Source organism: Fundulus heteroclitus, chromosome 20 (assembly GCF_011125445.2).
Source record: "Fundulus heteroclitus isolate FHET01 chromosome 20, MU-UCD_Fhet_4.1, whole genome shotgun sequence".
Taxonomy (NCBI): domain Eukaryota; kingdom Metazoa; phylum Chordata; class Actinopteri; order Cyprinodontiformes; family Fundulidae; genus Fundulus; species Fundulus heteroclitus.
Window position 1 is genome coordinate 4,336,136 of NC_046380.1, and position 14,672 is coordinate 4,350,807.

The window sequence follows — 14,672 nt, forward strand, 5'->3', positions numbered from 1 at the left end:
CGTATGGTTAAAAAATAAAAAGTTTCCCCCTTTACAAAATTTTAACATTTTCCCTAAACATATATTCAGCATCGCTGCTGTTTTCTTCATGGAACCCCAATGAGAGCATTGGCAAAATAAAATTCAGCATTTTCACAAGTTTAAATCTTAAAAATAATAATTGTAAATTCGAATTTACAAACCCTAGGGAAGACTTTCTAAAAACTGTTCTGAAGTTTTCAGGCTGTAAAGCGATGACTTATGTTTTAAAACTCTGTTGTGACAATTGGAAAAATAACCAGCCAAACATGGAAGAGTGTGGCGAGAAAGAAAGAGGGATTAATGTGACTCCTCTGCAGCTATTCGGAGTATTTCCGCTGCAGGATTACAGAGGTGGGAAATGGCATCACTGCCCTGTGTGTGTGTTTGGGCCATTGTTAACCTAAGCGACTCACTTCCTGTCATTGTCAGAGCGGCAGCCTCAGTGTTCCCATTATCCGACACGTCTGGTTTTACCTTTAAAAACTGTGTGATTTGGTGGAAACATTTAATTAAAGAACCTGCTGTCACTTCACGGCCCAGCTGAAGGTTTCTGTTCCTTTCAAAGCTTTGACATCAGGTCAGGACTTTGGCGAATAAATTTAATTTCCAGTGAACAGACAGAGAAAGTGGTGTGCGTTGCTTTACCCGGTCCGTATGCACGGGCCTTCTTGGGGTTCAGCTTGGGTTTGAGTGGCGCTCCGGGCTTCAGTTTGGCTTTGGGGAACTGAGACAGGTAGGTCATGACGGACTGCTCGTCTGCACTGGGGTCGATGATCTCCTCCGGAGCAATCACCTGGAGAGCAGAAACATCAGGCCAGGCTTAACGGACAGAATCACGACCGGCCGGACAGCAATCTGTTAACATATACAACAATATCCATGTAGGACTTTCAGTAAATAGAAACTAAACTGTCCAACGGAGCAGTGTTTATGTCTACAGTCTGCACGGAGCTCCTGCTGCAACATGTCAGGTCCTGCAGAGGATGGTGAGGGGATCTGAGCAGGACATCCCCGTCATCAGGACCTGGTTCAGAGCAGGACTCTGGTCGCTGTCAGAGACTCTTTACACCCTCTGCATGGACCATTTTTCACAATAATTACCATCTTTGTGAAAGCGTGAAGGTCCAGAAACCCATTTATGTTTCCAAAGTGCATTCAGAACCAAGTGTTTCTGCACAATTTCCATTTCTGAGCTCCATATTCTTCCATAAATGTCAAACTTATGCTGTCTGAGTAAAAAACATGTAGTGGGATTTTCCTCATTCCTGGTCTGCTTCTAATACCATTTTTTTCAACACCTTAAATCCAAAGGTTATGTGTTCATTAACGACCCTCATTCTTTGAGCCCTCAGCAGAAAAATAAGAAGCTGATGGTTAAAATGGATCTCATATGACAGAATAAATTATCTTTTATACAGAATCGGCTTTCATCACCAAGTATGTGACACAAACAAGGAATTCCACTTTGTTCTCAGTGAAGACGTTTTGAATATAAACAAAATAAAGTTTTTTTTGTAAATATGAAAAGTGTTTTTACAGAAGAGGAAGTCCTGGTTGGACTGGTGCAAATAAGTCTGGTATAGATCTGTGATAAACGAACGCAGGACAGACTGGATGGTCATGGAGAAGATGACCAGCTGCTCTAGTGTTACTGAGATATTTTATTTATGCTCCGTCTAAAACCGCTCTCCTCTTTAGACCGACCATCATCGTTTTGGCAAACCGGAACATCTTTGAACTTCAAAATCAAAACATAGATCAGACATTTTATAATCGTAGCATTAATCTAATGTTTCTATTTGTTGTCAGGGTCAGATTCTCCACCAGAACCTGAATCCAACAGCAGAGACGCCTTTTCTTGGTTTAAAAACATAATCTGCCAACACCCAAGAACAAAAATTATTAAAACTTTACAAACTAGATCTCAGATCTGGCCTCTAACAACTTAAACTAAGCTGGAGCTGAATGGTTCAATAATTAAACTTTAAGTTAATCTAAGCAGAGTGTTGATTTTACCAGAGAGCAAACAAAGCGTTTTCAATGGAAATAAATAAAAAATTAAAGTTTAAACAAGCTATTATTATGAATCAGTTTACCAAAATGTTACCAAGTGCATTTACAGTCAGTAAAGTGAGTGAAAAATAAAAAAGGAAGCCCACCTGTGGGATGCCCAGCCAGTCGTCAGCCAGCTGCATGGCTTCAGTAGCGTTGTCCACGGGTCTCACTGAATCCCAGGTCTCCCAGTCTGGACACAAGCCTGAGGGACAGACAATTTCAAACTGTGATGATGAATCATGGTGGAGGAAACCACAGTAACAACCTCTCAAGTTTTACTTTTTAAAAATACATGACAAAAAAACAACAAAAAACGTTATAAGAACATGATCACAAAGAAATCATGACTTAAACATGAAAGTCTGGCTGAATGTTGTTGGTTTCAGCTCTAATTGGCTCTAATTAGCAGTCAGACATAAGCAAACGCTTTCAGATCAGACACATCTGCTGCCGTCTGAGCAGAAACATCTTTTTACAGAAAAACAAAACAGCAGAATGAAACCATTAAAGATAATTGCATTGCTACATAAAGCAAAAAGACTCAGACTGAAAGAGGCAGAATAATTAAATGATGATGTTCAGTTTATGCTGTTTAGTTCTACGGTCTGGATGTTTGAGCTACTGCCTGGACAAAAAGACAAACTATTCCTTTATCTTACAGAAAATTTTTTTTAAAACTAAGATGTAGTAAGATGTGACATACCAATTAATCTAGGGGGGAAATTGAATGAAATATCTAAATTGAGAAATTTAGAGATGTACACAAATTCACACCTAAATTATTGTTGCAATCTGTAAAATCGTCATATTTACAAAAGTGAATCTAATCAAATATGATGCTTAAATATAAAAAACCATGTCAGCTCATTGAAGACCTCAGCAATTATTGACTATAAATGTAAATATTTCTATTCCTAATTCAGGAAAATTAGAGGTTTATTTTATCATTAAATTTACTTTTAGGACGTTTAGCTTTTGAGGAAAGGGAGGCAACTACTGGTATAGGAAATCTTTTTACAGAAACAGAAATGTTATTTGTAAAATTAATTAAAACAACAACAACAACAACAACGGTGCCGGTTTTGCCTTAAATGGGCATCAGAGAGTCAGAACCCACAGATTAAGAGTGGCCAAGCTGCTGGATGACTTTATGGGGCATCGCTTGTCTTTCCCAGGGTTAAAATAAATCCACCTGAGCTCCGGGAGCGTTAAACGTCTCGCTGACTAGTGTACCTGGAGCACAGCTGTCCACCAGAGCTCCCAGGGCCTTCCCGTCCCTCCAGTCCTGGCTGAAGTTGGTGATTGGCAGATCAGGAACTTTGTGTTGAATCCAGCCCAGCAGACGCTGCTTAGGAGTCTTTGACTCTGACTGAACATAAAAAGACAAATTCACTATGAGTGCCGTTTTCAAACAAATGTCCTTTAAAAGGTGGTCTGACACCCCCATTTAAAGACAATGACAAAAATGAAGACAAATGGGGGAGAAGTGGCTGACGTCACCTCTTGGTCCTCGCCCTCCCAGACTGGCATGGAGATGGAGTAGTGAAGAATGAGGGTCCAGATCAAACCCAGAATCAGCTTCAGGTTCCCATCTACAATAGCTTTAGAGTCTGAAAGAGAAAAACGGACATCGGATCAGAACTAAAAACTTTGGATTTCACAACGTTTCAATGCCACTTTAATTTCTTACAGACACAACAACCCGAGATGCTGTTTTCAAACGAGCCGTTTCACACACATACAAACCCGCTGGCTGCAAAGGGATTAAAATCAGAGAAGACCCGACTCTCCTCATGAGGAGTCAGAAGAACTCAAAGGGATTAAAATCAGAGAAGACCCGACTCTCCTCATGAGGAGTCAGAAGAACTGAACCCAACAGTCGGCAGAGACAGTAATGTGGTCCGACTCCACCGTAACCTTCAAAACATGACAGCATCTGCTAAACTGCTTCCTACTGGAAACTGATCCCAATACTGTCAGCGATAATCACAGACGTCAGGACTGCCAAAAATATTACTTTTAAACTGGATTCTCGTTTTACTGGACTATTATACTAGCCAATGTTTAATAACTTCCATTTTAAAATGTTCTTTTAGATTTGCATTTTTAACTTCTTCATTACTACTGAAATATCGGGAATGGCTCTGTTTGTTCGGTAAGCACAAACAGCCCAGTTTTATACCTAAACATGTGTGGAACTGATGGACTAATTCAACGTTCTGTAGGGCAACACCAAAAACCCAGAGGGGCCTCACAGCCATCACTAAACTTTGCTATTGGGAACATGAAGGTTTCTAGGGCAGCTACAGCCAAGAAATAAAGTTGAACTGGAGGAAAATCAGTGAAAGGTCCAAATCCAGCTGCCTGCAGCGCTGACTTGGTCCAAAATGCTTTACAGCGGGAATTAACACATTAGTAATGTTGGGACTAGTTCCTCTGACCATTCAGATACATCTGGTACGCTGGATTATCTAAATATCAAAATAAATTAAAAGTCATTTAAGCCTTTTTATTCTCAAATGCAGTGTTGTATAATAATGAAGTAAAAATACTTCACTACTGTACTTAAGTATATTTTGGAGTACTTTATACTTTTCTCGAGTATAAAATTTTGATAACTTTTACTTCACTACATTTCTGAACTTAATTGCATACTTTTACTTCAATACATTTTCAATGTTTGCTTTAGTTACTCGTTACAAAACCATCGTAACTAAACCATGTTCTTAGTATACACCCCCTTTACCTGCACTTGGTTGTGTACAATTTTAAAGTGCATAGCACTTACCTTACTTGAAGAAGGAAAACTGAAAGCTTAGAAAAAGGTTGTATTTTCTGTCTAAACTTGGTCTAAATTTCTCCTGCACTTGGTTGTTAATGTTATTTTAAGTGAATTTGACTTTCTAAGTTTACCAAAATGTAAAAAATGTCATTCAAATTGCATTTGCTTTGTTTTACTTTTTACTTATACTTTTTATTACATTACTTGAGTAAATCTATTTTTACAGTAATTGTCATACTTAAGTACAGGAAATGTCAGATACTTTAAGACTTTTACTCAAGTAACTTTTCAGTCAGTGACTTGGACTTTTACCAAAGTCGTATTTTAGAGAGGTACTTATACTTTTACTTGACTCTGAGATTTCAGTACTTTATACAACACTGCTCAAATGTCTCAACACCACATTGACCATTTTTAACCCGTCTTTGTTGTTATACATTTAACCATCTCCTTTCTGGCCACACTCTGTGCCCACCCTTCTCCTTTAACATCTGGTGTGCCTCAGGGCTGTGTCCTAGGAGCCCTGCACTTTTATCATTTAACTTCTTCCCCATAGCAGGATTGTCCATAAGTTTTAACTTTCAGCTCTGCCGCTACGCAGATGACACCCTGCTTTACTTATCTAGTAAACCCAATTCTATCCTCCCACCCTCTTCGCTCATCCACTGGTTGCCTGAAAATCTTGGTTCAGATCAAATTTCCTATAATGAAAAAAAAGGTGATAAAACCAATATCATCTAAAATGGACAGTTTCTCTCACCATCGACAACTCCATGGTATCCCCCTCCCCTCAGGTTAAGAGTCTGGATGTTATCCTTGATAGCTCCTCATCTTGCATTTCTCACATTAACGTCACCCAGTCTACATATTTTAATCTACACATTATTATTAACAATCTTAGTGCTTTACTTTCTCCTCACTCCAACTCCACTCTTGTTCACAGCTTCGTCACCTCCCTCACTGATTATTGCAACTCTTCATTTTGGTCTCCCTCACCAATTCGTCCATCAGCTTGAAATGGTCCAGAACTCTGCAGCTCGCATCGTCACCAGAACCTCTTTATTTCACCACATCAACCCAGTTCTACAGCAGCTCCACTGGATTCTAGTGAAATTCAGACCCAAATTCAAAACCCTTCTGTTTACATTCAAGATCATCCACAACCTCAACAGTAACCTCGAGTTTTATGAAAGGCGCTTACAAGTAAAATTATTGTTATCCATACAAAACTCCAGTCAGTTTTGCAGTTGTAATTTTTTTTTTCTCCTGACTAAAAGGAAACTATAAAATGTACCGAACAATAATTTGCATGCATTATTATTCCTTGTATTTATTACAATTTTTTTTGGTACACATTTACTTTTAAACATTGCTTTCATAGATTTTCTTGTCACTTTGGGTCATTATTTGGCAACTTGCTCAAAAAGGAGAGAGGGCAGACTGCAAAAAGAGAACTAAAAATAAGTAACAAAATACTGAAATTAATGTATTTGCCCTTGATTTGAGCAGGTAAATAAGATTATCTGCCAATGGAATCAGTATTTATACCCCTAAAATAAGATAATTAGATATATTGCACTTGAAGATGGAGATGAATCGTTCATATTTTAAGTGCAAAAATCTTATTCCATTGGCAAATAGTCCTATTTATCTGCTCAAATCAAGTAAAAATACTTTAATTTCAAGAAAAAAATACTTATTTTTAGGTCTATTTTTGCAGTGCAGAGGGACGGTGGGGGAGGAGGCGTGCAGCGGTGGAACCAGGGATCACTGCAATAACTAACCAGTAGTTGGAGCACCTGCTTTACTCACTGAGCCAGACGGCGCCACAAAAACTATTCCCTACGTTTAACAAAAAACACGAACCGAATCCAATAAAATAGAGATCCACTATAAATGCTTCCCAGGCAGTAGTTTGCACACCTTTACGACCGCTGAACGCGTTTGTCTCTACATGTTTGTGCAGCCGTGTTGCTGCAAGCAAACCTCTGACAGCGATTACTGACGAGCTCAGCAGAAACGAGTCACGTCCCCACGGTTTGGAAATCCTCTGACCCATCCAGGGACGCTCCGGTTGGGCTCCACCGTCAGCTCAACAGCTGGGATCCGAACATGTTTCATCAGCTCAGGTTTAGGAGGCCGCACCCATGGTGACACAATGATGACAGAGCGTTAAACAGCCTCCAGGGAGAGTTAAGACATCAAGATTCCTGCATTTTTAAGCTCCCTCCATTATCTCCGTGTCTGCCACAGTTGCTTTATTTTCTAACCCCGTCTTTAACCGCTTCACTCTCTCTCCCAGCTGTTTGCATCATTTATGCTTCATTCCTAATTAATCCGCACAGAGACGTGGTTTTCTAGCTTTCCTTTTCTCTGAGAAGTTGTAACACACTTGTGCAAGTTTTCATGCGTCATTAAGAGCAAACATCCTGCTAGAGAGCAGCACTTCTCATTGTTGACCTTTAACCCCGCGTCCACCCACAGCTGATGTCAACGTAATGATTAAAAACACTAATGTTCACACTTTCTACCCTGAAACCAGGATGAGAAGTAACAGCTGAAGACTGGAGGATTTTTAATTCTCACTTTTAATAAAATATTTTGTTTCAGTTAAGTATTTTTACAAAACATTAAGCTGAAAACAAATAAAATAGATTAAAAAAAACTACATATTCTGCAAGATACATGAGATTTTAGTCATTTTGAAAAAGAAATTAACATTTTTTTTAAAGAACTGAACAGAAAAAACATCTGTGCACAAAAACAAGTGATAGAAAACACTTTATACATGAAATATATTGAGGCTACCACTTACAAAAGAAAAAAAAAAAAAAAACTTTCAAAATTATGAATGTATATAAAAAAAAAGCCTTAAAAGATCTTCTCCTTTTACCGGGTACCGTCTCATTGAAACATTCGTTTTAAATCCAACCTCTAAGCACATCTGAGAGAGGACAAAACATGTCAATTTTTAAAAAATTTAAATAAAATGGTGATCAAAGTATCTAAGAACCTTTTAATCTACAGTCGTTTCCCTGGGGTATAAATATGGTGTGACACAAGGGATCCCGTTTCTTTTGAGCACTGGTCACAGGGGGGTGATGCCAAGTTTCTGCTGCTAACCAAACTGAACAGGAAGGTTGGTGAAACATCCCTAAACTGTGGGGTTTAATTAGGAGTGGACAATAATTCAATATATATTGTCATATATATGTATTCGGTAAAGGCGGTATGACATTTCTAATACACATTACAGTCTATGATTACAGCATTTGTCCACAACTACCATTCCGGGTTTTATGTACCGTATTTTTCACACCATAAGGTGCACTAAATATTCTTACCAAGTGTGTAATATCACTCCTCCACGTCCACAGCTCTCTATCCGTCTCTGTCTTATCATTCCTACTTTGTCCTCCCTCTATCAGGGAGGACAAAGTAGCTGGACTACACTGCCCCGTTTCTAACATAAGGCCAAAATAAATCTTTTATATTGAATTAACTTACTAAGTTTAGACATTCAGGCAGTCTTGTAGACAGCTCAGGGGTCCTATCAGGTGGTACTCCGAATATCCATTGAGCGGAGCGGCTTCGTTGCAAACCAAAGTCGTACTTACACATTTTAACAGATTTATGAGAGCATTGTACCTCATAAAATCAGTCAGTAAGCACAACGGTGATCATAGATAAGGAGCACCATCAGTTTTGGAGAAGATTTAAGAATTTTAAGTGCGCCTTATAGTCCGACAAATATCATTTTGTGTTTTATTTTTTGAAAGCAAATATTTCTAAAATGTTATATTGGTGGGTTTTTATAAACATGAAAAATTGTCATAAGTTTGTACAGGCATCCGTTTCAACCATTCTTTCCAGTCTTCCTGAGGCTTTTATTCTGTTTATATTGCTATTGTATCGACCGAAATTAAGAAATATATCGTAAGTTTTGTCCATACGGTCCAGCTCTATAGGTTTAATGAGATTCCAGGTGTGTCTGGCATGAAACACAGGAAGGATACGTGGGAGAGCAGGCTAACTGTTACGTACGGCGGAGGGCCTGTGATGCTGTGGGCCGGCATCTCTTCCGAAAGGTTTAATAAAAACACAATGCCTGGTACAAAGCTCTACTGGACTGACGCTGCATTGGTATCGTACGGTTTTTGTTGTGAACAGAAACATAACTGGACCGGTACCACTTCAGCTTTTTTTTTTATTCTCCCAGGTCAGAAAGACAAGATCTGATCAAAGTTTTCAGAACCGACCGAGCTGCGTTTATGTCCTCGTCAACAGTCTGTGTGTAACGAGGCCGTCACCATGGCCACCCATTGTTCACGCAGGGGTCAGGAGTTTAATGAGTTGTGTGTAGTAAATTATTTGTGGAAGCAGCGGTGATTGTGTAAAAAGCGTTACAGAGAGCTTTAGCGGATCCAATAAGCTGCTGCGTTGTTTTTCTGCAGCTGAAGGCAGCGACGTCTCTCCCTCAGCGAGCCGACCCAATCCCGGTTCTGATCAGGGAGGAAAAAAAAAAAAAAATCAAAGCTGCAAGCTTCAGCTTACTTCACCGTCATTTGTGTACTAATTTGCACCCGTTACCCTGGGCTATAACCCCCCCCCCCAGCTTCTTCCTCCATCTGGAGAGCTTTCACATCCGGTCCCTAAAAAAAAGGCCCATTTCATTCTGCCCGGTTCTGATTTACACGAACACAGTTGGCGAGCGCCAACGCTCTTTGCCGGTACCTGCCGATTTGTTGCTGCGTCTCCATGGGGACGTAACAGCGGTAAGCAGGAACCAGGAGGGTTTCTGTTGGGAGGGACCAACAAAGAAAGGCTGAATGCGTCTGAGGAGAAAAGGGAAAGCGAGATAAAGCCGAGCGCCTGAGCGAGCAAAGGTGAGGCACGTCGGGACTGAATGCCTCGCTCTTATCAGCGTGGCACACCCTGACCGCCACAGGAAATTAGCTCATCGGGAAGAGAGACGCCCGAAGAAATACCTGCTCTGGCTCTGAGCCCATCCCAGTCTGGTGCTGGAGTTAAAACGGAGAGGAAAGAGGCTCGCTTTATGGTTTTATGATCCGTCCGCCAAGGAATGGTTGTTTTATGAGTCAGGAGGAACAAAACCCGCATTAAAACTCCTCATGTCTGGAAGGTTATCAATATAAAGTACATTTCTTTTCAAAGTGTCAGATTTACTCAGGGCCGCCTCCCACTGAGCGGTAATATCAGCTTTTTAGTTTAGAACATATCACACATTTAGCCTTCTAACAAATTAAGTCCATAGTTAACACCTTTATAAACTTATTTATAAACCAAATAAAAAATTTCAAAAGCCACAGTTCAGATACAAGGATTTTAGTGTGTCCTAATCAAATAAAAAAAACTACTAGGGAAGCACAGATGTCAAAATTTGGACCAATACCGATATCTGATATTCAAACTGCTTTTATGGTTGATTACTTTGTTAAAACTGTAGGGAATAATGATAATATCAGTAAACAACCGCAACGTTGACATTTATTCAATTGATTTAACACCATTCAATCCTGTCAGCCACATGACTAAATTATTCATATGGCTAAACCACCCCCCAAACATCAAAAGGGAAACAAACATCGTTTTTTAAAATCCTCCATGTTTTACTTACAGGGCGGATACCAAACTGTTAAAGGCCCAGCATCGGCCGGTATCAATCGTGCATCTCTAGAGCAGTAATGGCCTTTAGCACCCATCCATCCAGACAGATTTATTACCCACATGTAGATCATGAACGCGCCACACTTGAAACAAAAATCCTTCAAAATATTGCATCCTCTTTACATGTTATACGGTGTTCATGTTTGTGCAACTTACTTTGGATTCAGTATTTATTTATTGGAGTTTTCCTTGCAATATTTCTTTAGTTCACATTTTGATTAATGTGCAGAATAGCTGCAGTGAATCTAATTCCCCCCGAATAAAGAATCATCTTATCCAAGCCCTTTTTGCAGTTTCTTTATGTGGTTACTATGCAGAAGAAATTATGTTTATATGACTTTAATCAATTTACTGTTTGTGATAGTTGAGTAAAATTTGAGAACGCAATCCCTGTGGTTGTCAAATGTAACGGAAATGAAAATTCCCACCTTTTCCCAGTCTTTCAATACATCTTTGATGCAGTTTTCTTTGAGTTCACTTACATGCTGATTAGGGCTGAGTATCATCTAGGAGGAGCCGATTCGATACGATTCGATATATAGCTCAGCTTGATTTGATTCCAATATCGATATTTATTAGTTTCAAATTAATGCCTAGTCATTCAGTCAACAAAACCAGCCAAATAATATATCACTGTTTAATTAATTTAACAAATATAAAAAACAGGAAAACAAAGTGCATTTGGTTCAATGCATTTAACGTATCACAGAAACCAAAAATGTGCCAAAAGTCTGATTTTAGGGACGAAGGAGCTTCTAAAATCCTGTCGGCCGTTACGCAAATTCGTCTCACTTGCTCTTCCTCGCTGAGAACAGTAATGGTTTTGCTGTAATAACGCCCCCTAGGGGTTGGGAGGTAAATTGATATTGAAAGCCAGAATATTGATATTAAAATCGTTTAGAAACATCAGTATTAATTTTGTATTGGTTTTTATGCACAGCCCTAATGCTGATAAACGATTAAGGATCTACACGTGCTTTGATTAACTGAAATAAATCTTGTGAACAATTCATGTTCTGTTGGACTCAAATCTCCTACTTCAGGATCAGGATCAGCTGAGAACTTAGAGAAGTAAGTAGGGGCCCTCAGGCTGTCTTTGTCCTGGTGATTCAGTTTTTGCTCTTAGGGTCCATTAGCTCATTCAGTTCAGCCTCAACAGATGTTTGGTGCCATGACTCACAGACGCACATGTTCAGCTTCAGGACCAACAATTAAATGCTGACTCGCACAAAAACACTCGTATGGCCGAAGCAAACGGTCGCAACCGACTTCATTCAGACCACCGCGCTAACGGGAAGTCCGCCGTCTGAGGTGAAAGTGATGTTTGTTATATTCCCTGTGGATCAATTAGTGACAAGTTTGGGGCTTTCAGTAAACATGCAACGGACAAAGGAGCAAAGGTCAAGAAAAAGAAATTTCTAGTTTGAGACCACTGCCCTAAAGATACAGGAAGGGTCTAAATCTTGGCCATTACAAACCAGACCCTCCAGGGTGAAGGTCCTGGACCTTACGTTCAAACGTGCCTTTGTGTCCTCCCTGTTCTCATAAAAAGTATTTAGCTGAAAACAACCGCAGATTTTGTTATCATGAAGTCAATGAGGGGAAAAAAAGGCTAAAATGGAAAAGTTTGAGAGCTGTGGTCAGAGCTGGAAATATCTTCCAAAACAAGGGGGGTACCTGCAGTCGTAAACAGGATGCAGAGCGTCTCTGTGGGAGTGGATTAACCCACTGAACACACACAGATTCCTGCAGGATGAGATCATAACATCCCACCCACCAACACCCCCACTAAAGAAAACCTGCCCCCCCCCCTCCCCCAACTCTGCTACAAATGGTCACATAACAGCCTTCACTCAGCATACAGGTAGGCCTAAACGTCTGTGAGAAACACCAGCAGAATAAACCAACACCAATCCATCTTTACATTATAATACCAACAACAACAACAATCACAAGTTACGCATAAACCCAAAACAGAAAAGTCCCAGTTCAAACTCAGATAATAAACTGCAGGCTGTGGTTCTGATCAGATTCACACTGATGGCTGCTTAGACAAATAATCAGATTAAATCAGTGTTAAAGGAAAGTCTAAATAAACTTTTGCAAACAAAACCAAACTATTTTAGGTAAGCATGGGCTGCTGATACTTAAAAATAAAATAAAAAAAAAAAGTACAAGAAGGTTGTTTAAAAAAAACAAACACCTGCAGAAACTTTCCAGCATACAGTTTCTACAATCAAAAATGAAAACTTTTAATGGAAATGCGAAGTTAAAAAGGTCTGGAGTTTTCTCCGCTAAACTGCAGAGTCCTTTCAGCAACGCAGCGCTGCCCCTCCCCCACCTGTGGCTGCTTGCTTGTAATTAAAGACCAACTTGAAATGTTTCTGGTGGTGAAAAAAACCCAGACGGCTTCCGATCGTCACCGACTGCAGTTTATAGCTGCTTTGATGGTTCTGTTGGCAACCTATGGTGATGGTTAATCAGCTGACTGCAGGCTCCACCAGAGCAGACGGCCTGACTAATGAGCCAACAGCTAATGAGCAAAAACAGAGTAATTTCAACAAGGACTTAAACTATAATATTTAGTGTTCCTTTTGTTTTTATCCAAAAGGTTAAATATGAACCATCCTCATAGGTTTAATAATCAATTTCAAGATACTTTTTGCAGAAGTAGGAATATTTTTTTGCATCTCGTTATAGATCAGACATGTAATCTGTGCTTTTCATTTGGTTATTGCAATGAGCCCACATTTTCATATTGGTGCATCGTTAGTTTATCAGTTATTGATAAATCGCTGTTATGGTTTATAACTGATCTTTGCAGATGATGCATTATATTTCTCTACCCTAATAACTTTGATTTAAACAAAAACATAACTGGCATTGCTTCGGCTAAACATCCCCCAATCCTGCGCTGCATCACCATCAAGGTCACATGGCCAAACGAGTACCACATGGCAAACCCCCTCCAGAAACAAACGGCAACAAGATGGAAATAAACTGTTATGACGTCACCCTAGTTTTACTTACAGGACTGATGTCTTTAAAAAACAAAAACAAAAAAAAAAAAACAAAAACAAAAAAAAACATCAGCCAAAAGGGATATTGATGCAGATAAATCGAGCATCCCTACTTTTATGTCCGTCTACACGTTTCTGCCACAGTCACGCCCAAATGTATCCATTGTGGGACAATAAAGGCATTTCTATTCAATTTTAGTAGCAAAGTAAAATTGCCATTTTTAGTCAATCGTAGTTTGATTTCCATGCATTTATAAAACAGATTTTAGAGTTGGATGTGAATTTACTTTCGTAATTTCACCCAGACCAAGTTTGAGAGACTGCGTTTTAAATTCTCCAGCTGCATCACTGCAGAGACATTCGTCTGCTTATAGATCTTTTTCTTGTCCTACTCAATGTGGGGTTCCACAGGGCTCTTTTCTGGGGCCATTGTTTTTTTATTCATCTGCTCCCACTTCACCCTATATTGTTATCTTTTAAAGAGATATCTCCCATCACTGCTATGCAGATGATATGCAGTTGTACATTTCGACAAATGAAGTGTCAAAACTAAATTTACTAAAATGCCCGTATTTAAAAGTTGGAGGCCAGAGTTTTCTTTAATTAATAAAAAAACTGAAGAACTCATCTTTTACCTTACTTCTCCTGGTGCAAAGATAAGAAAATAAGCTCTTGGGCCTCTTGGCTAAGTCTTCCATTATAAACCTTGGGATAACTGTTGATTCGGGCTTTAAGCTTGAAAATCATTTTAAATCTTCTGTCCGTTGCCGTTTCTACCATCTGCTAAACTTAGCCCTATTGTTTCTCATCCTGAGATGGAAATTTTAATTCCCGCTTTTTGTTACGCACGTCTGGACTATTGTAATGCATACCTTACCAAAACCTCCAGTCTGTTCAAAATGCTGCAGCTAGCCTCCTGACAGGATCTTCTAACTTTTGTCATGTTACTCCACTTCTTATGCAGCTTCATTGGCTCCCAGTTTAATATGGAGTGCATTTTAAAAATGGTAGTTTTTACGTTGAGAGCTCTGCATGGACAGACACCAGCGTACATCGCTGAGCGATTACATCCCCACTAGGTCCAGTGATCGAGAACTGCTGATTGT

General features: G+C 39.5%; 1 protein-coding gene across 2 annotated transcripts in view; it reads right to left on the reverse strand.

The window, feature by feature from the left end:
• Positions 1-14,672, reverse strand: part of LOC105938234 (filamin-B) — a 78,905-nt gene that overhangs the window by 44,032 nt on the left and 20,201 nt on the right. For both annotated transcript variants that reach the window (XM_012879904.3, XM_012879902.3), the window contains exons 2-5: positions 3,577-3,686; positions 3,310-3,445; positions 2,181-2,278; positions 667-814 (exon numbers count right to left, since the gene is read on the reverse strand). In XM_012879904.3, the coding sequence (XP_012735358.2) occupies positions 667-814; positions 2,181-2,278; positions 3,310-3,445; positions 3,577-3,686 (492 nt within the window). The remainder of the gene's footprint in view (positions 1-666; positions 815-2,180; positions 2,279-3,309; positions 3,446-3,576; positions 3,687-14,672) is intronic.